This window comes from Aplidium turbinatum, chromosome 1 (genome assembly GCF_918807975.1).
Source record: "Aplidium turbinatum chromosome 1, kaAplTurb1.1, whole genome shotgun sequence".
Taxonomy (NCBI): Eukaryota; Metazoa; Chordata; class Ascidiacea; order Aplousobranchia; family Polyclinidae; genus Aplidium; species Aplidium turbinatum.
In genome coordinates, this window is record NC_137472.1 from 49,854,341 (window position 1) to 49,875,421 (window position 21,081).

Here is a 21,081-nt window from a genome sequence, read left to right on the forward strand (position 1 = left end):
CAGTAGGCCTACCACTAAAATTGTGTATAAAAGTATGCATCCCCCTCAATGTTCAAAATCGTCTAAAATTTAATAAAATTTTGATTTATCCCCCCCAATCCTCAACTAACTTCGGCACCACTGCTCAGATCACACTTCACTAAGTTATCTTGATAATGTTAGATTATAGCTTTGACATAAAAACATATATTTAGAGTGGTAATAGGCTGCTGACTAACATTTGCATTTTTGAATTAAGCATTGACCAAGAGATCAACAATCTGCTGTTTCAAAAGAATTAAGTTGAACATATAGGCCTATATATAGCCGTATAAAAAGAATTACAATTTTGCATGATTTTTTTTTTTGAAATTAGGAAACCGAACCTTTGTGCGGTGTTTTTTGAAATTTCAAACGATCGTCGACGCACAGATTGAGAATCACTGTACGTTGATACACAAATAGAAAATAACCAACTTATAAATGTTCCAATTTATCAATCATACTGCAAATTCAGAAACTTTCACGGACCCTCGGTTGAGAACCGCTATACTAAGCCTTCGGCAGTTATGAGATTATGGTGGCCAGTTCCTTTCTCTCCTCCGTTTTTCTTCAGCAACTACGCCCACTCAATTTATTGCATTCTGGGGAGAGATGAACAGTGTTATTAGCAACCAGCAGCCGTACCAGGAATGCAATTAAGAGAGCGCGATTTCACCGCTAAAATGTTTGATAATATCAGGGATATATTTACGAGAGTTTAAATGTCCGTGGATAATAATCTATTTCACACCAGTTAGGTGTAAGATAACATCAATGAAAGGTCTCCATAACTCGAGATTTTCAGCCAACTGTCGCAGTTCTTTCGGGCTGTGCTTTGTAAGAGATGATCGAACACTTTGTGTGAATGTTTCTGCTGGTCTTGCTTGATTTCGTTGGCCGTTGATCAGTTTTAATAAGAGTTTCATTATAAACTGAGTTAATAGAATGGCGTATTCCCTGTCCCAACCAAAGAAGTTGGCGTTTGCTGACTTGTTGAAGCAGGGAAGTTTCTTCTACAGCGCCATATAACCATCATTGTGAATGTGTTCAATCCATAAAATTTTGAAAATTCTTCCTAATGATTGTGTGTGGAATGTGTTATAGGTATTTTGAAGTCTTAATTTTGGCTTCCATGTTTCACAATCATAAGTCAAAACGAGAACAAGTGTTCGATATACCGTAGCTTGAGTTTTACAGTTGATAGACAAAGAACTATTTTGATAAGGGGACTAAAACGTTCTATCAAACACGCTTAAAATAATTGTCAAGGCCTGATTGAGAGCTTTCTATATTATTAATTAAACTACGGTATCTTTAAAAAAAATATTTCAGAAAATTGTAAACCGTGTCAAAACGATACTGCAGAAAATAGCCGCAGACTTTTTATTTGTTGTCACAGTGATGGAAAATAAAATCTTAATGAGCATGCTTATTGCTTATATAGAAATGCAACTGTACAATTTTTTTTAAAACTGAATAACTTATTCCGATGTCGAACAAGTTTTAACATTTTCTTGTACTATTTTTAGACCTCTGCCATGTTGACGTGTATTGTTTTCGCTGTGATGGTCAGAATCACAGCGAAAATCTACATTACAAAGCAGACAATAAGTTTGTATAGAAATTTATTGAAAATGTTCCAAGATTGCAAATTACCAATTTCCATAAAAGATGCGTTGAATACACGTCATGTCAGTTAGCGTTACATCAAGCCCGGTTTAAATCCATCGAAAAAAGGATTCACGCTTGCATTGATCAAGCAATAAAATGAATTGACACAACGGTCGATAAATAGACAAATAGGGCGACAAACGCTACCCCAATGACGTTGTTTCAGTGTTAAAAATACGCAACGTGATCTATTGGTAATTGATTCGAAACATTGCTGTGAAGTATTGGAATACAAACAGGCGATCAGACTCTTCCCAAAATTCAAGATTTGCAGACTGGTGTCGGTTTAATAGCCGTAGCCACGACCATATCCTCCTCTTCCCATTCCTGGAGGAGGACCTCTCATTCCTGGTGGCGGACCAAATCCTCCTCTCGGATTCATTGTTCCTGGAGCTGGTCCTCCAACACCATGCATCGGTCCTTGTAACCCAGGAGCAGGCCCACCAGGACCTCCCATACCACGACCAGCAGCTCGGCCTTGTCCAGGGCCACGGTGACTGGCATGACTACCAGCGCCTTTCTGGAATATAAAAATTAAAGAAATAAAAAACAACTCTTTACTAACTACGGAATAAAACTGTTCATCTGGTATTTAATCATAAAGTAATATCTTGCGTTCTTTTCGTCTCCTGACGTTAGCCATTGAAGAGATAGGCAAATTGACTGGTCGGAAATAGGCCCACTGTTTATTATTCATAACATGGTTTGCAGTCACCAGTAGAACGCATCATATTATTTTAGGAACAATTATTTGTTAGATTAATTGTTCTATTATCATCATCATCCAAACTCCATCTACAGTTCTACACCCTTGAAAGGTTAACCATCCATTCAACTGATATTTAAAAACGGAAAAGCTCAAGTATTGCTTCAAAAACTAACTATAAAACCATAAGTTTAACACTGTCCCGTGTCCCACTGCAGCAATTTGCATGTGGGGAATATCAAAACAAACGTATAGTATTACTGATCTAGAATGTGCTGAGAATACTGTGCTGGTTCTGGGGCCATCACACCAAAGAATATAAAATTTGAACAAGGATGTATAATAGGATATAAAACTATAAAATATATTATAATCGGACCAAACTTCAAGCAGAACCATTGCAGCACCAGACCCATTTTTAAGGGTGCTTCTGAGTCAAGGTAGAAATGGTAGTACTTTATGACAGTTGGTCGAAAATAAAACTAGCCCCTATCTTTAATACACACAAGACTTGGTTGGTAGTTGGACAATGGACATCCCGTACTTCTATAAATTCCTGCTTGAAATAATCACATAACAGCAGCTGTGCTGTTACAGTAGCACAGTCTTATTACATATGCACAAGCAAATACAAGTAAATTAGAGCTTGCTATCTGCTTACCCCAGATGGAGGGGGACCTTCCACTGACATCGAAACAAGATGCTCCCCCCTGAGAAGCACTAAACCAAGAGTTCTCTTCTCTTCACGATCAGCAGATCCCTTTTTTGGTCGGATGCGTCGAAATTCATCACAATCAACTAGGATGAGATTCATGTGTTTATCAAAGGCTTTGAAGGTGCCAATAAACGTTCTGCCATCCTGGTATAAAACATGTATATATAAGACTTCCTTTAAAGTGATCATTGCATATATTTTAACATTAAGGAAAATTGACAGTGTAGGCTTATTTCATCATTGTTGCATTATTTTTTTTACTTGCTATAATGATTGTATCCGACTGCTCTGTTTTATTTTGTCTGAAGCATGTACGTATAGACGAAATTGATTTATTGTAGTACGTATTTGCTAGACGTTTTAATACGAATGATGCATTTAACCAATTTGCTCAAGAGGTTTATTGTGAGGCAGTGGCTATTTGACCGGCTCCGGTCTTTTAATCTGAAACACTATTTGACTGGTCATGATGTATTCTTTTTTCTTTCAAAGCAAAAGACGAAAGGAGAAAAAAGGGGAGCAAGTCTTTTAGGCGCAGACAATTGGGCGCTGGTCAAATAGGCGCACACACTGTGGCGTCAGGATATCTAGGTGCGGAGTACTGTGGCACCCGTTCCTTTGGGTGCTATTCCTAGTGGTCTGCAGATTGTATCAGCTTGGCAGGTAGGGCAATGCTTTTCACACAAATTGTTGTATTGAACAGAAAAATATGTTGTTTTGTTAATACGCAATGCTAGTGCTACATGCTAGTGCTAGCAATGCTAGTGCTACATATTCTATGATGCTAGTCTAGCATCATTCTTGCAATGGTACAAAATGTAACATCTTGTTTGTTTTTTTTCGTAGAAAATTTTCTTTTCAAATGTAACTAAATCTAACTACGTAATTTCACTCCAATAACTACTTTGCTGGTAGTCGAATTAACTTTGCTTGTGCTGCCTCGTCAGAAACCGTACAAACGCCATTTCTTCTTGTTTTGCAGTGAAGAGTAGATACTATCGTCATATCAAAAGAAACAAACCAAATCTCATTGCTTTGTTTTTTACGAAAGCATGTGATCGAAGTCAAATCGCATCAGATCTTCCTATGCACGCCGGAGTAAGACACGTGCAGTCGTGCATCATATCGGAAAGGGTTGCCAGATTAGACTTTTTAAGGCCAGATTCCACAATTTTTGTTTTAGATTCTGTTGGCCTTAGAAATTATGCATTTGGCCTTTTTCTAGATTTTGCCTTAAATTTAGCTTTGTTTTTAAATTTATATACTCTTTAAAATGCATAATAATCAATATTTCTCAATATTATAATATATTATTATTACTTCTTAAGGCCAATCTTGTTTATACTTGTTTAATACTCGTAATAGAGATGTGCTTAACTTTTATTTTTCTAGTAACTGTTATTAACCGTTGCTTTGAAAATCTTAACTGCTACTTTCAATTGTTACTTTATGACAGGTAAAGAAATTAAAGAACAACACCTAGAAAACAGAAAAAGGCCACAGTAAACCTCAGACAACTGAAAAGATAACGTGTGACTACAAAGAAAAGTCACAAGTCATGTATTATTTTCAATAGAAACAGATAAATATCAGTTTGGGTTTTTTTTGTATTAATTTGGTTTTAAGACCTTTTTATAATCTGGCAACCCTGATGTTGGTTACTTATGCTTGTAGGACAACATCTTCCAGGGACTGCGGAACGATTTTTGACTGGGGGCAGGGTTATAAAAAATGGCACTTTTGTTGCTGAAAGGCCAATTTCATATTAAGTTTTAAGATAAGATATAGCAAAAAAAAGTAAAAGGGCACCATGGCCCCCCATCCACAGAAGAATTGAGGGCCACGGGGGCATCCGCCCCCACCTGCCCTCCCCCCGCTTCTGGCGCCCCTGTGCGAAACTACCAGAAATAACCTATTAAGGCTTTGTCATCATTGCCTCACCCATTCACAGAAGAATTGGGGGCCAGGGGGCATCTGCCTCCCCCGCTTAATCGCATCTGCCCCCACCGGCCGTCAAAACCCCCTTCCCCTTTCAAAATACCTAGCTACGCTACTGAATTGGATCATTGTCATTGGGGCCCACAAAGCATGTTCCGCATAAGACCGGCACTGCTAAGGTCACAGGAAGAGAGTTCCGACGTCCCTAAGCTCTGTGTGCCGTTATTCATTCATTCGATTGTGCAATAGGTGATGTAAACCTATTTATTTTAGTGGTTTTCACGCAATGAAATTCCACGTGCGCATTATCGTAATAAGCGTCGCGCATTAATATTTTTGAGTGAAAATGCGCGTAGTGAGTCTTTAATTACGTGCTTAAAAACGCGAACCGGAAGTGACGCAATTTTTTGGGAGTACATACCCAAGATGTTAAGCTAGCTACAGGATAAAAATTACTTGAAATACGCAAGAACTATTTAAGCTACATTAAAGTTTCTTCAAATTTCCGCGCATTTGTCGCTTTACCTATATTGTTTTTTTAATGCGCGATTGTGCGTGTTCGGCATTTCTTTGTTGTTAGCCCAGGTTTGCGTCAGCGAAAGCTTTATCAATAAATTAATCAAGTTTCCGAACATGACTGAGTTCAATTTTAGTTAAGACAAATAATAACTACACTACACATCATTAAAAAATATGCTGTAGCCTATATTCAAGCGGGTGGCTTGAGTGAAGAGTAACTTAGTTTTCCGTCAAAACCCCGACGAGGTTTTGCCAAAGCTGAGCTGATACAATCTGCAGACTTTCGTAGGAATAGCACCTAAATGAACGGGCGCCACAGTGCTCCGCACCTAAATATCCTGACGCCACAGTGTGCGCGCCTATTTGACCAGCGCCTAACTGTCTGCACCTAAAAGACGTGGACGCGAAAAAAGTACCTATATAACTTCTAAATTCAACACTTTTATTCAACTGAGTCAGTGGCGCGTACAATCTTTCTCGGACTGGTGTTCCCGAGGGAATGTGTTCGATACCACCCGGAAGCATTTTTTAAATAATTTTGCAAAAATTCAATTTTTAATTCGAGTAGCTTTTTTATGTCTTTTCAATATAAGTAATAAAGTTAGAGTATTTATAATTTGCTGGAATTTGAGATTTTCTCTGGGTAAGTTTCCGTTCGTCATAAGAGTATGTGACAGCGCTTGCCGAACGACGCATTACATTTTTGCTCTCAACAAGTTAGTTTGGTGGCTGTAAAAAGTTACATAACTTCTTTAAAAAAAAATGGTTTCACAGTTCAGTTAACTTTTAGGCAGTGTTTTTTAGCAGGCAATTTTAGTTTAAAATAAAACGCTCCTGCGTAGTATCGAACTCATACCCTAGGGCAGTGGTTTTCAACCAGGGTTCCGCCAGTAAGTCTAGGGGTTCTGCAAGTTTACATTCACATCCGAGAGTCTATTTTATTATTGTATGCATATTGTTTAAATGTAATCAAATATTGATTAGGTTTGCCACTATTAATAAATTTGCTACACTTTAACTGCAATCCCGAATTTGTTTGCTTGTGGTGCAATCACTTTTAACTTTCTGCTTTCCCGCCAAATTTTGTCGATATGTTTTCTTTGCTTCAAGGAGTTCTTATTAATCAAACCATGTTTTTTGCATAAGGCATTTAAATTATTGAACAGGGGTTCCTCAAGCTTTTGGAATGTTTAATTGGGTTCCGTTCCACAATTAAACATTCCGTTAAAAGGTTGAAAACCACTGCCCTAGAGAATACCAGTCCGAGAAAGATCGCATGCGCCACTGACTCAGTTGAATAAAACAATTAAATTTAGAAGTTATATAGGCACTTTTTACTACTCCTCTCATCTTTTGCTTTGAAAAATAAAAAAAGAATACATGATGACCAGACAAAAATAGTGTTTCAGATTAAAAGACCGGAGCCGGTCAAATAGCCACTGCCTTATTGTGAACAGGCGTTATTGTTGGGAACATGTGTGTGCTATCTCCGTTGCATTGGGCATTACAACTAGGCAGTGGCTATTTGACCGGCGCCGGTTTTTGAATCTGAAACACTATTTGACCGGTCATGACGTCACTATGCAATCACTTTTTTTCTTTTTCTCTTTCAAAGCAAAAGACGAGAAGCGCGTATATAACTTCTAAATCCAACCATGTTATTCAACTCGTTACGTGGCGCGTGCGATATGTCGCCGGCTCCTATTCTAGAGGGACCGAGTTCGATACTACCCGGAAGCGTTTCTTTTTTTTATTTATTTTTTTTTTTAACTAAATTTTGACCCGAAGTGCATTTTTGTAGTAAATTTTTAATTTGAATTGTCTACAGCTCATTTTTATAGGTCTTTTCAAATGTGAGTAATAAAGTTAGAGTTTTTTTAATTTGCTGGAATTTGAGAATTTCTCTGGGTAATTTTCCGTTTGTGACTGTGCTAACTATAGCCTACTACATAATTTTTATTCAGGCACGTTTTAAACCTTTCAAGGTTTTACCACCTTTTCCCGTTCATTAACGTGCTGGTAGGTCTATATCGATTTTTGTAGTTAGTATCTTTTTCGTCCCAGACGCGTTGATGACGAAAAATAAAATGATTGATTGATGTGACCGTGTTTGCCGAACAAAGCATTACATTTTTGCTCTCAACAAGTTAGCTATATACAATGCTTCTTTTAAAAAAATAGTAATGGTATGTAAATGTAATGCAACCCAAATTAAAAATTGACTACAAAAATGCACTTCGGGTCAAAATTTAGTTAAAAAAAAGAAGAACGCTTCCGGGTAGTATCGAACTCAATCCCTCTAGTATAGGAGCCGACGAAGTATCGCACGCGCCACGTGTGGAGTTGAATAAAATGGTCGGATTTAGAACTTATATACGCTAGGGTGTTGCAGGCGCCCCATGAAATTTAAATCTTGGTTTCACCATGCTTACCTTTTTTGTGGTACTGTGTTTAGATCAGTAGACCACAAATATGAAGTTTCAGAAATTTTCATCGAAGTTTACCTCCACCGCCGAGGCCATTTTGAGGCCCACTTTTTGATTTTTTTCATGTTTTTTTGCCACTAGAGGGCAGTGTATAAGTTTTGCAATATTGGGGGTATATTTAAAAGATGCTCTATGATGTTCTGAATAATGTTAAAAAAAAATTGGAGAAATGGGATAAGTATATCCAAAAATATTCAAGTTTTGTCACTAATTTTTTGCACAATACTGCCCCTAGCGGTGAAAAGAAAAATTGAAATATCTTAAAAACCACTCGTCATATTGTTATGGAACTTGCATGCATCCCCCCATTTTCATGGGTAAGGAATTTGATTTTAGCAATATTTTTGCAAAATATTACCACTAGAGGGCGGTAATTCTAATTTTGAACTATTTTTCTGTAAAAAGGCGATATTGTTGCATTTCTTGAGCTGTGCTATGTGAAGAATACAATTTCATGGCTTATGCACAACAAATTTATTCAATTGTAAAGAAACTGCATCATGCAGGGCAGGCACTATATCAAATCCAAACAGGCAATGTGAGTCTTAGTTAACACAATTTCCGCAAAGGCAGTTGTGCATCTTCATTGTGTTGATAAACAACGCTTTCTAAGATTTAGTATCTTTCTTCGATCCTCCTCCACCACTTGAATATAGTTTTGCGGATTTTTTCTTGCTTTGCTAGATGAAGAAAGTCGGATACCAGTTTTACCCCTCCCTCTGCTAAATCATTACAGACTCTGAGTGCACTTATGATATCATTAGCAGAAGCTTAGCCATCATCTATTTCCCACTCTTTCGGGTGTTTGACAAGAAAAGTTGTTGAAATGTGCAAAAGTACAAAAAACATTTTGCTGCTGGCATTTGCATAGGAGCACAATGACAATGAGTTATCATTAACAATGTCTGGCAGCTCTGGCTTACTGTATCCATTACCGAACCTGTTTGTAACCTGGCCATGGAAACTCGCATTTAAATGCAACAGAGTTCCAGCCAAAGCTTCCTTTTCATCCATAATGACTTGTTTGTCCCATAGAACTAAGGGGATCAGCTCCCTAGTTACATACCATGTGTGCCTACCTAAAGCTTTTAAAGTAGCACACTGATAATTTTGTCTACTGCATCATAGCTTTTGATGTCACTTACCAGTTGCTAATTTTCTCGGGGTGCTGATGCAGCAATTGGACAGTTGAACCACCATTCGTTAAATACAAAAGTCAAGAAATCACTCTAATTTTTGTATTTGTGACTTGGAAATGATCCCTTGTGGTAGAAAGTCTTGCAGCATTACCATCTTGTAGCAATATAGCTGCTTTCCCATCCATCTTGCTCGATGGACTGCACCACATTTTCCAATATGTTTTCTGCATGCTAGGCATAGAAGTGGTTTGTCTAGCTTTATTTGAAGAGAAATGCATGCAGCAGAGAGATGGAATGAAAAAAAAGAAAAATTTAAAACAACAACTCCCAAAACTTTTTCCATCCTTAGCCATCTCTCTGCTGCATGCATTTTTCTTCAAATAAAGCTAGACAAACCACTTCTCTGCCTAGCATGCAGAAAACATACTGGAGAAGTTATACTTTCTCATGTGTGGGAAGCCCTGAAAGTCGAAACGTCAAGATCTCCATCGAAACGTCAAGATCTCAAAAGATTCCAGAAGGATTCGATGCAACCCCACACGCTGCAGCTGTATTGCATACCAAAGTTCCTCAAGAGTTGGGAAAATTTGTAACAACTCAAAGCAAAAAAGTGGAAGCACTTATAAATTTTGAGAGAGATATGCAAAATTATCAGAGGGGTGATTACAAAGAACTTTCAGACCTGATGGCGGTGTACATTGGAATCAACAGTGGACAGTACAACTTCATGAAATGCGGTGCAGTCCATCAAGCAAGGTGGATGGGAAAGCAGCTATATTGCTACAAGATGGTAATGCTGCAAGACTTTCTACCACAAGGGATCATTTCCAAGTCACAAATACAAAAATTAGAGTGATTTCTTGACTTTTGTATTTAACGAATGGTGGTTCAACTGTCCAATTGCTGCATCAGCACCCCGAGAAAATTAGCAACTGGTAAGTGACATCAAAAGCTATGATGCAGTAGACAAAATTATCAGTGTGCTGCTTTAAAAGCTTTAGGTAGGCACACATGGTATGTAACTAGGGAGCTGATCCCCTTAGTTCTATGAGACAAACAAGTCATTATGGATGAAAAGGAAGCTTTGGCTGGAACTCTGCTGCATTTAAATGCAAGTTTCCATGGCCAGGTTACAAACAGGTTCGGTAATGGATACAGTAAGCCAGAGCTGCCAGACATTGTTAATGATAACTCATTGTCATTGTGCTCCTATGCAAATGCCAGCAGCAAAATGTTTTTTGTACTTTTGCACATTTCAACAACTTTTCTTGCCAAACACCCGAAAGAGTGGGATATAGATGATGGCTAAGCTTCTGCTAATGGTATCATAAGTGCACTCAGAGTCTGTAATGATTCAGCAGAGAGAGGGGTAAAACTGGTATCCGACTTTCTTCATCTAGCAAAGCAAGAAAAAAATCCGCAAAACTATATTCAAGTGGTGGAGGAGGATCGAAGAAAGATACTAAATCTTAGAAAGCGTTGTTTATCAACACAATGAAGATGCACAACTGCCTTTGCGGAAATTGTGTTAACTAAGACTCACATTGCCTGTTTGGATTTGATGTAGTGCCTACCCTGCATGATGCAGTTTCTTTACAATTGAATAAATTTTGTTGTGCATAAGCCATGAAATTGTATTCTTCACATAGCACAGCTCAAGAAATGCAACAATATCGCCTTTTTACAGAAAAATAGTTCAAAATTAGAATTACCGCCCTCTAGTGGTAATATTTTGCAAAAATATTGCTAAAATCAAATTCCTTACCCATGAAAATGGGGGAGTGCATGCAAGTTTCAGAACAATATGACGAGTGGTTTTTAAGATATTTCAATTTTTCTTTTCACCGCTAGGGGCAGTATTGTGTAAAAAATTAGTGACAAAACTTGAATATTTTTGGATATACTTATCCCATTTCTCCAATTTTTTTTAAACATTATTCAGAACATCATAGAGCATCTTTTAAATATACCCCCAATATTGCAAAACTTATACACTGCCCTCTAGTGGCAAAAAACATGAAAAAAATCAAAAAGTGGGCCTCAAAATGGCCTCGGCGGTGGAGGTAAACGTCAATGAAAATTTCTGAAACTTCATATTTGTGGTCTACTGATCTAAACACAGTACCACAAAAAAGGTAAGCAAAATCCGAGAGGGTTGGGGCGCCTGCAACACCCTAATATACGCGGCTTACGCGCTTCTCGTCTTTTGTTTTGAATGGGGAAAAAAAAAAGTGACTGTATAATGACGTAATGATGGCCAAATAGTGTTTCAGATTCAAAGACCGGCGCCAGTCAAATAGCCACTGCCTTACAACTATGTGGTCTAATCCTACAACTGTTTGCAAGTCTGATTAAACTCAAAAGAGTTTATTAGTGTTTTGTTACACAATACTATAAGCTACGGTACCATTGCCTGCAATCGATTGCACAATCGAAGCATTTTTCCAAGCTGTGGCAATTGGACTCCCTTTATCTTTAACAATTTTTGTGAGGTCACAACACAAACTTTAACTGCCTGAGCCTTTGTTTCAAGCGTCCTATTTTTAATTTTATAGTTGTTGCGATAGGCCTATAATTATTCCTTTTTTCCGATTTTGATACAATAAAACAATCGATACGTTTTAGTTTCATTAAGATTAATTTGAACTTGTGAAACCAAACTTACCTGTAAAATACATCTCATGCGATAGTTGATATGATAATTAAGCTTTGATCCTCCACGTGGTGGCTGCAAATGCAAAAATAATTCCAGTTAACAACACCACCAGTATTAAAACTACTTCAGTACAACTGAAACATCTTTTGTTACAGCTGAGCACCTTCGTCAAATTCTATTAAAAAACACTTAAATTATACCATTTACAACAAAGTTATGGAAGTGGGCTATATTCAACAGTCTGAGAAAAAAACATTTACAGTACCGGTACCTTGATGCCTACGGTTTATAAATATCGGTAATAAAAAATTTAAATCTTTGAAGAACTGTGAAGTTTCAGCAAAATTAACCACCTACCATAATTGCAGTTGACGATCAACGAGAGTTCGTTTATCAAAAAAAATTCGTCATAAAACCGACACTTCATCGATTAGAACTAAACTGAGAGCAAAATTTTTCAAGCTCGTGGGAAGACTTACAAAGAGAGTTGCCAAATCTGTGTTCAAGGTAGATCTTTGGGCTGTGCATTTCGTTGGGACAGATATCCTTATACAGTATTTTCAGAATTGCAGTAAAAATTCTATAAATATCTAAAAAATAACAATAAAATCTTGATAAAGATCTTGGACATTTTTTTGATACTGATTCATGTTTTTCTCTTTTTTCATTTTATGAAAAAATTTTAATTTTTTTTGAAATATTATTTATTACAATTTTTTGTTTCTTACAATGTTCTATTTTTTTGTGTTTGTTTGTTATTTATGGCTAAAAAAACAGATAAATTGCCCAGACTTGATTTTTGAAAAAAAAAATGTTTCATAAAATTGTAAATCGCCAACGCAGCTAACAAACAGTGCTAAAATGATTATATGTCATTCAAGTATTTTAATTTTCAGAGGTTAATTGGAAAATTAAAATGTCTCGTTAATAAATATCAAGTCTTTTTGATAATAAATATAAAATCCTCTCTCCTTTGATAAAAACAACATTTCATCAAAAAATATTGTTTTGGCAATTTTGCAAATTAATACTGTCTGGCAGCTCTTATTGGCGGGCTTTGAATATTTTCATAAAGGTTCACGCAGATGCATAAGCTTTTGTAAAGGATTTACGCAACAGAGAGAAAGACAAATCTGTAATTTCGTCTGTTGCGAGACTAGTACAGTACAATTATAATCAATTCAAATAAAATAGCACCATAGCAGTCTAACAATCAATACTGCAACAGACAGGAAAAAACCTACAGACTTTCACTGTTACGTACGGTATATCGTAAGTCTATTTCACTTCGACTGAGAAATTATAATTTATTTTCCTTCTGTTCCCATCGAACGCTTTGACTGGGTCAGAGATCCTTACAGTTCAAAAACAGCTTTTGACAAATTCATAACTGTACAGGAGCAAGAAGAATTTATTCAATTTAGACAAGATCGCACGTTAAGATTAAGATTTTCCAATCTACCTTTGGACCGTTTTTGAGTGATGACTTTTAAGGAGTCTCTTATTGTGGCAAACAATGCTATTTTGACTTTGTCTCCATTTTCAACAACTTGATTATTTGTGTGAGATGAGCTTTGCAAGCATGACTGGCGACTGCTATAAAAGGTAAAAAACAAGAACAATTGAGAATTGTTGGGGAAGAGCTTCGCGTTTGTCTTTTTGTAGACTAATTCCTGACCAAATATCAGCTTTGTGCTCATCCAAACTAGGGATTTTATATTACGGGATACGAAGCCTCATCCGTTTTTTTCCTTATCCGAACACTAGAAGGGCTAGTTTCAGGATACTTCCTTTTAGTGATTAGCAGTAAGCTAGCGTGCAGCGTATCTGCAAGTGAGAAGTAACCAAAAGATTGTTGCTGTGGTACTTCAATTTGGGAAGTTAAAGGAAATAAGTTGTTAACTATACAAATTTGTTAAAGTGCTTTTGAGAAGTACGTTAGCCCAAGGCAGGCTTATAGTTTGGTTGGCTTTGGACTTTGCTAAAACAAGTTATAATGTCTGCATTGAATCTATGGCCACCTTTTGCTTATGGACTGTAGCATTCACTAGTAAAGCCTAACACGTTAATTTGGTGTGGGATATATCATATAGGTATCAACTGTGGCAACAATTTGTTGGTGTGACTATTGCACTTCAAACCAGTTCACAGTTTAGCAGTGGAGACTATTTTCAAACTTTTCTTTAGTCTTATAGTCTGCTCTATATTTTAGTCAGTCAGTGACAGTAGTCAACTAGTTTATAATAATGATGACATTGAAGGTATGTTGGTATTTGTTAAACCTTAGATGTCATGTCATGTAGGTAATAAATATTATTAGATGTCATGTAATGTAGGTAATAAATATTATTCATTTGTTCAAATAATAATAATATTTATTTGCATCAGACAAAGCTGTCCATATCCAAAACAACGAAATAATACACAAACTGCAAACATCGAACAACAACAACGAAAAACAACGAATAATACACAAACTGCAAATGCACAAAATCTCACTAAATATGCTATCAACTGTTACAAGTTTACAGACAATGGTACGGTAGTGTTACAAGTTAGAAGAACTGAAAGTATTCAGAACGATAAAAACAATCAGATGACATGGCAGCCATCAAAACTAAATAATAGAATACATAGAATTATTATACTGAAGACGGTAATTTGATTTACGATGGCAGTCGGACCTCATCAAGGAGGCAACAATAGAGTTAGATGATACTTCACATCTTCCAACAAAAGAAAAAACATATTTCCGAAGGAATGCATCAAATGTTATGATGTTGCACAAGACTTGATGTTCATTGTTCACGTACGCTATAATGTTAAGGCAAATTGTGTAAAATTCTAAATTCTATTGTGTAAAAATTGTAAAGTGTAAAAATTGTAAAAGTGTAAAATTCTAAAATTGTGTAAAATTCTAAATAAAGCAGAAATCCTGTTATTAGCAGAATGAAAACTAAGTGGATTGCCCATATACTTTTTAATTGTTTTATTTATGTAAAATCTGTCACTTGTCTCAAATAAAACAGTTTTTATACCAGAAAATGCTTCACACATAAAACCTAGGCAAGGTATCGATGTCATAGGTAATTCTGTAGTTTTAACGTACTAATCATTCTTATACTTTTAGTACTATTTATGTATAACTATATAATGCATTTGACCATTAATTCATAAAATGGTTAACACTTGCTATGTACCCGGATGTACAACTGGATATAAATCAAGTAGCGAGGTTAAAACTTCTCTGTTCAAATTTCCCAATGATGTTGAACTGAGGAAAAATGGGTGCGAGCAATACCATGAAAAAATTGGAAGTTGATTGATTGATTTTGATATTCCAACTTCTTGCTTTGAACACATTTTGGAACACTCATGCAAGCCATGTTTTTCTGACACATGCTCTCAGTAAGTCAAAAAGTATGTTTACAGTATTTTTTGTTAATCTAAGTAACTGAAGTTACTTTGTTTTATTTCGTTTTGTTAATCGTAAACTAAAATTTTGACTTGTGCAGATAAAATTGATTTATCACATATATATCTTGATACAGCTTCGGTAGAGAGTTTGTCTTGTTAAACCATAGGCATACGAAGCCGAGCAACGTTATCAAGTTTAGCATATTTAAAGATTATTATATTTACAAAAACACAAAACTACGCAACAATTAAATATCGAACGTTTTCGACATCACAAGATGTCCTCTTCAGGAATAACATACATACAACTTTATGTATGTTATTCCTGAAGTTGTATGTATGTTATTCCTGAAGAGGACATCTTGTGATGTCGAAAACGTTCGATATTTAATTGTTGCGTAGTTTTGTGTTTTTGTAAATATAATAATCTTTAAATATGCTAAACTTGATAACGTTGCTCGGCTTCGTATGCCTATGGTTCAATATATATCTTGGTTAAATACACAAACCGTTTTATCGCATGAGATTCTTGAATACTAAACCATAACACAATTGGATAATCGCATGTATCATAAAAAATTTGACAATTGGACTATGCAATTATCCGGTTTTGTCTATTTTATATTGTAATCTAATATGCTTGTTTGCAATATAAAGAAATATGCTTGCTTATCAATTTTGCATGACTGTCATTTACATTAACTTCAGTGTTCTTGAAAGTTGCAATGTATTAACTCTTAAACATATGACACATTTTAAGACATTTTCCATGAATCAACTAGTCGAGGATTGGAATTTTATGCTGAGGATCACCCATCTTTTCTTGAAACCGCTCGATTTATCAAAATGGTGGAGAATTTGTGGAAAGTGATGTTTGTGAAACATCAGTTTAAAGGTTAGAGCAACTTCACATAAATATTATATAACATTTTGCTGCAAAGGCACACATAAAGAAGTACGGTATATTTGTTTATTCTTAATTGTTTAATTATTTGTGGAGACTGAAGCTTTCTGGCATGTTACCTCCAAAATTTGTATGACTAATTACAAAGAAAAAATATACATATTAGAACACATTATCTTCATAAAGTACTGTCATTACCCAAAGATTATGCTTATGCCGAAATTAGTTGAAGCTTCTTAGATAGATACTACATTTACTCAATGTTTCAGGTAATAAAATACAAGATGATGCTGTCTTTACTTCAACAAGAAGCTTTGCTAGCTGGAGCCAAATTGTCATCCTTAAATTTCCCAGCGATTACAGCAACAAAAGTTGCATTGTCAGTAACTTGGTGGTTGATTTTTTTAGGATTGTGACATTAGATGACCTATCCACATCTGACATGAATGTGGCATACTATGTTGCTGGGTAATGGGTATATTGACAGAAGCATTTGTCCTCGTAGGAAATGTAATGCTTGCAAGGAACTTCTTGTTGCCGGTCAAGATGACACTTTAGTGGAAGAAAGCAATGAGTGTTGCAAGCTTCTTGCTTTAGCTGATCGTGGTGGTTTATCCAAGCCAACAGAACTATGTTTTATTGTAACCTCTCTTGCAGTGCACCATTATTATGCTGTGTTATTAGAGTGTTAGAGTGGAAAATTAAAAGGAATTTAAAAGGAGGACTGTTCACTATTGGAAATCAACGTAATATTTTTGTTTCCGCTCTCACGGAATGCGCAGTGTCTCAGTTTAATTACCTTCTTGTCATCGTATCTTTAAAGTGTGATTCTGGTCATGCAAGCTTTAAAATGATTGTAGAAACTGCTTTCAATTGTGTCGCAAAGAATGAACTTAACGTTTTGAAGACATTAAAAAAGATTTGGTTGCCAGTTCATCGCGAAAAATTCAAAAACTACCTTCAAAAAACTAACTGTAAGCAATCATTAAATATATATTGAGAAGAGGTTGCTTGGTTATAGAAGAACCATATTTATTATACATTGTGTAATTGTTTACTTATGTTATGTACATGACAATGTTTGATATGTGAATATTGTTTATAATGCTCTGATATGTGAAATGTATGCAACATAGCTTTATATAGCCTGTAGCATACAATATGCATAGGCCTATGTCAGTTCATTAATAAATGTCATATAAGCGTTTTGATACATTTATTACTTTATTAGAACGTTGTTGCCATTCTTTAGTGACAATACATTCATATGTTCAAAATTGATGGTGCTGTTCGATGTGACTGCGTATCTACTTAAATTGTGCAGTGACCCTTCTAGTGTTGGCGGATAAGCGGAGTTTCGCGTCCCGTAATATAAAGTCCCTAATCCAAACAGACCCAGATATCGCACTGAGAAAATTTGAAAGCAAATAAATTGTTGTTGTGCTGTTTATTTTATTGCATTATTATAAAATTTTGTTTGGTGTTCCGCAAGATTATTTTAATGCATAAACTGTTCCGTGGCTCCAAAAGGTTGAAAACACTGGTGTAGACTATAGGAACAGTTTTCAGCGGTGTTCTTAATTCTGTGCTTTATATCACTCATACGTTTTAGATGCTCCGTTAAAGTTAGATAAGACTTTTGCATTAACCCAAAAACTAAAGGTAACATTGCAGCCATGCAAGGGCGCCGGAAGCGGGGGGGCAGGGGGGGCGGATGCCCCCCCTGCCCTCAGTTTTTCTGCAGATGGAGGGGCAGGGGGGGGCAATGGTGCCCTTTTAAAGCCATGTAAGCTACTGCACATTTTGCGATATAACAATTTTTGCTATTCGCTTTTAGCCTAATTATAATCTTTCATTTTTGCCTCAAAATAATATTTAAGACACAAAATTTTGCCACACAGTACAGGCCTTAAAACTCTTTTTTTCGGCAGCCATCGTGGCCTACCGGGAGCTCCTTATCGGCGACCAAATCTGCGTGCTTGGAGGCCAAAATATAAAAGAAAAATAACGATAGCACAAGTAAATAGAATTAAACTTGCAACAATGCTAAAATGATCACTTAGCGTTGTTGAAATCTGGGCAACGTCCTACAATAGAATCGTTGCACCACGCAATAACTGCTTTATCGGGATTGTAATCCAGTAGGCTACTGCGGGACCATCTAACGACACTCGCACGAGTGTCTCCAATGTGGCTGATTTTAAAGAAGTTCGCCCCTCCCCTAGAATTCTTTTTAGCAACAAAAAACAACTTTCGACATGTGTTGATGATGACGGCAAGGTAATAAAATAAGTATTTCAATGATGTGAAGAACATTACTAAAAAAAGCATAATTTTTGCAAAATATGATCAAAAAATGTTTTCCCTCGGATGTCAACTAACCTAGTTCTCCTTTTAATAACGATTCAATGTCCGACAACATCGAATCGACATAAAAACGACAATATTGCCAGCCGATGTAAATTAGCACTTCGGATTAAGACTTTGTTAAACTAAACGTCGGGAATTACAAACAAGACTTACAGCGCTGGTGATCGCAGCTGGATATATTCCATCAATAACAAATGTTCCCGCACAATGCAACAGTGGCGATTATGACGTGCTGACCTAATTTTGCGTCACTCTTTGATACTACATATTTTCGACAGTCAATCCACGATCATTCTATTGCGAAATTAAATAATTGGCTAGAAGAGACCGGCGGCCAAACTTGGCCGATTGAGGAGGTAGCACCGGCAGTCATTCAAGCACTACTTAGCGGCCATGGCTGCAGGCTGCTTTAAGGCTTGACAGTAGGTTACATCATTATAACATAGCATGGTGCCCTTCTTTGTATACGGGACACTTGTAGGCTATTATTACTCTATACATAGTGAGCTGATAGATTAGCATTATCGCTATATCATATCTTAAAACTTGAAAAAAAATTGGCCTTTTAGTAAACAAAAGTGCCCTTTTTTCGTAATCTTGCCCCCCCAGTCAAAAATTGTTCCGGCGCCCCTGCAGCCATGCGTTTGATAAAAAGTCAGGCTTTCAAGGTGTAGGCTAGCTTAGTTTGACCACCTCTGGACTGGATTAGGTAATTCCTGAGGAGTAGGCCTATGACTTGGCAAGGTCTGCAATGTTTTTAATTAAACGATTCAGGCCTAGGTTTTGGTGGCCTACTTGAAAAGTGCTACTGTTAAGAAGTAGCCTGGTGATCCGAACAAGGCTCTGCACTGCAAAACCAAATGTTGATGCACAGGTTTTTCATTGCCCGGGGCACAAAATATAAAAGCAATAGATTCTATGTTGAAAACACATACTTAGAGTTGTGTGATGCTGAAAATCAAGGTTAAAGACAAAACTAAACTAACTAATTTGCAGACCGGGGGATAGTGTTTACATACGAAAATAAACAGGTGCAGATCACACTTATTCAGTTTCGTAGTTTTAAATCAATTTAATGCAATTGAACCAAACAAACAGTTAACGCTTAAACTAAAACTAAGATCAATGCAAAGAGCACAAGAACGGATTTTGATGGGTTTAACATGGTGTGACAAAAAAAACAACTGTTGAATAGATTCGAAATCAAACAGACTTACGGAATACGGGAATACGCTATTGTAACAGGCAGGTCATATAGCAAGATATCAGGACCACAAATTAACAATTTGAACACCCTACGAAAATAAACGCAAACGAGGAAAGTCAAAAATGAGATGAAGAGACGAGAATGACAAAGAGTGTGGAAGAACAAACTGGTATAGCCTACAAAAACGCACAATCGACTGGATTGGCAAAAAAGGGGAAAGCCTTCGTTCAGCAATGGGCTATCACGGTCGTCAGACCACGCGGCATTCGACAACTCAGGAAGTGCTTCAACTCAGAAATTACATTTCATCTAGGCCTAACTTACTGTCCCGCAGTGTCCAGGTTAGCAAGTAAGATTTTCAGGTAGCATCGGACTTGCTTGGTTATCGCTTGCTAAAGTGAATTTGCTGACTTGTGACATTTTTGACGATTGCTGACTTTTTTCTTCACAGTTATATTTTTTGCTTCTTTTAGAGTGCAATAAAATAGAACAAGAAGCAATATTTTGAAACAAGATTACCAGAAAACATTTTTTTGTTCACCGTTTTGCATAAAGCTGAAGTTGGAGTCGTCTTTTTTTTTGCCAACTCGGACTCCGGACACATCAAAATCAATCCGACTCTACAGCCTTGATCGAAACGCAATAAAACTGACCTTGCAAGTTTAGAAAAAAACTTTTCTTAATTTTTTACTTTTACTTTTGAGCCAGACGGATTACACAAGAGGAAACGCAATTGTTACCTTTTTTCAAAATATTTTGTATGTTTCAACTTGAAATAGTCCAGACCTATCCACAACCCAACTGAAGCCGAAAACTAGTTTGCCATTGAGCTAGTTGTTGCTGCTTTCCCAGAGTACCGGTATAGCAATAAGTTGCACTTCTATCGCAAATTAATTGAACGCAAATTAAATGTTCATATTTATCACACTTAGTTTGGCTGATATTAATTTGAAAAGTTCAAGCTTATAGGCCGATCATAGCGGTGGAACATTGGCTTTCACCAGCCACTGATTTTATCACATACCTGTACGTTAAATTTGTAAATGACCCGCCGACTGCCGCAGGCTACAGAAGTTTTTATTGATTGTCAAACGATTTACTGTCAAGGTAGTTTCTACAAAATTTAAGCTTACAGCAAAAAGCATTAACTTTTCAACCAAGTTAACTTTAAAAACGTAGTACAAAGTGAAAGAATGTGCATGCACACAAAGTAAATTGCACTCACTACGCGCGTTTCCGAAGTGCTTGTTTTTTAGGGTCAACGTTTGTTCGCAGCGCACAGAAGTCAGCTGCAGGAGCTGAAAGTGTAAGTTGTCTTTTAAACTTCAAAGA

The 21,081-nt window shown here is 36.5% G+C and overlaps 1 protein-coding gene and 1 long non-coding RNA gene across 4 annotated transcripts; one reads left to right on the top strand and one right to left on the bottom strand.

Moving 5' to 3' along the window:
- Positions 1 to 1,611: 1,611 nt before the first annotated feature.
- Positions 1,612 to 12,340, bottom strand: LOC145782235 (small nuclear ribonucleoprotein-associated protein B-like). The gene is made up of 4 exons (XM_082594019.1): positions 12,209 to 12,340; positions 11,861 to 11,923; positions 3,060 to 3,257; positions 1,612 to 2,212 (listed from the first exon to the last, which is right to left on the bottom strand). Exons 1-4 carry the CDS (start codon positions 12,209 to 12,211, stop codon positions 1,979 to 1,981), a joined length of 498 nt encoding a protein of 165 aa, XP_082450145.1. The 5' UTR covers positions 12,212 to 12,340; the 3' UTR covers positions 1,612 to 1,978.
- Positions 12,341 to 14,992: 2,652 nt separating this feature from the next.
- Positions 14,993 to 17,342, top strand: LOC145778291 (uncharacterized). 3 transcript variants are annotated; one of them, XR_014290432.1, is made up of 3 exons: positions 14,993 to 15,259; positions 16,029 to 16,163; positions 16,678 to 17,342. It is a non-coding gene; the product is annotated as an uncharacterized LOC145778291 (long non-coding RNA). The 3 variants fall into 3 exon arrangements; XR_014290433.1 differs by lacking the exon at positions 16,678 to 17,342 and adding an exon at positions 16,581 to 16,639; XR_014290431.1 differs by lacking the exon at positions 16,678 to 17,342 and adding an exon at positions 16,442 to 16,560.
- Positions 17,343 to 21,081: the final 3,739 nt, after the last annotated feature.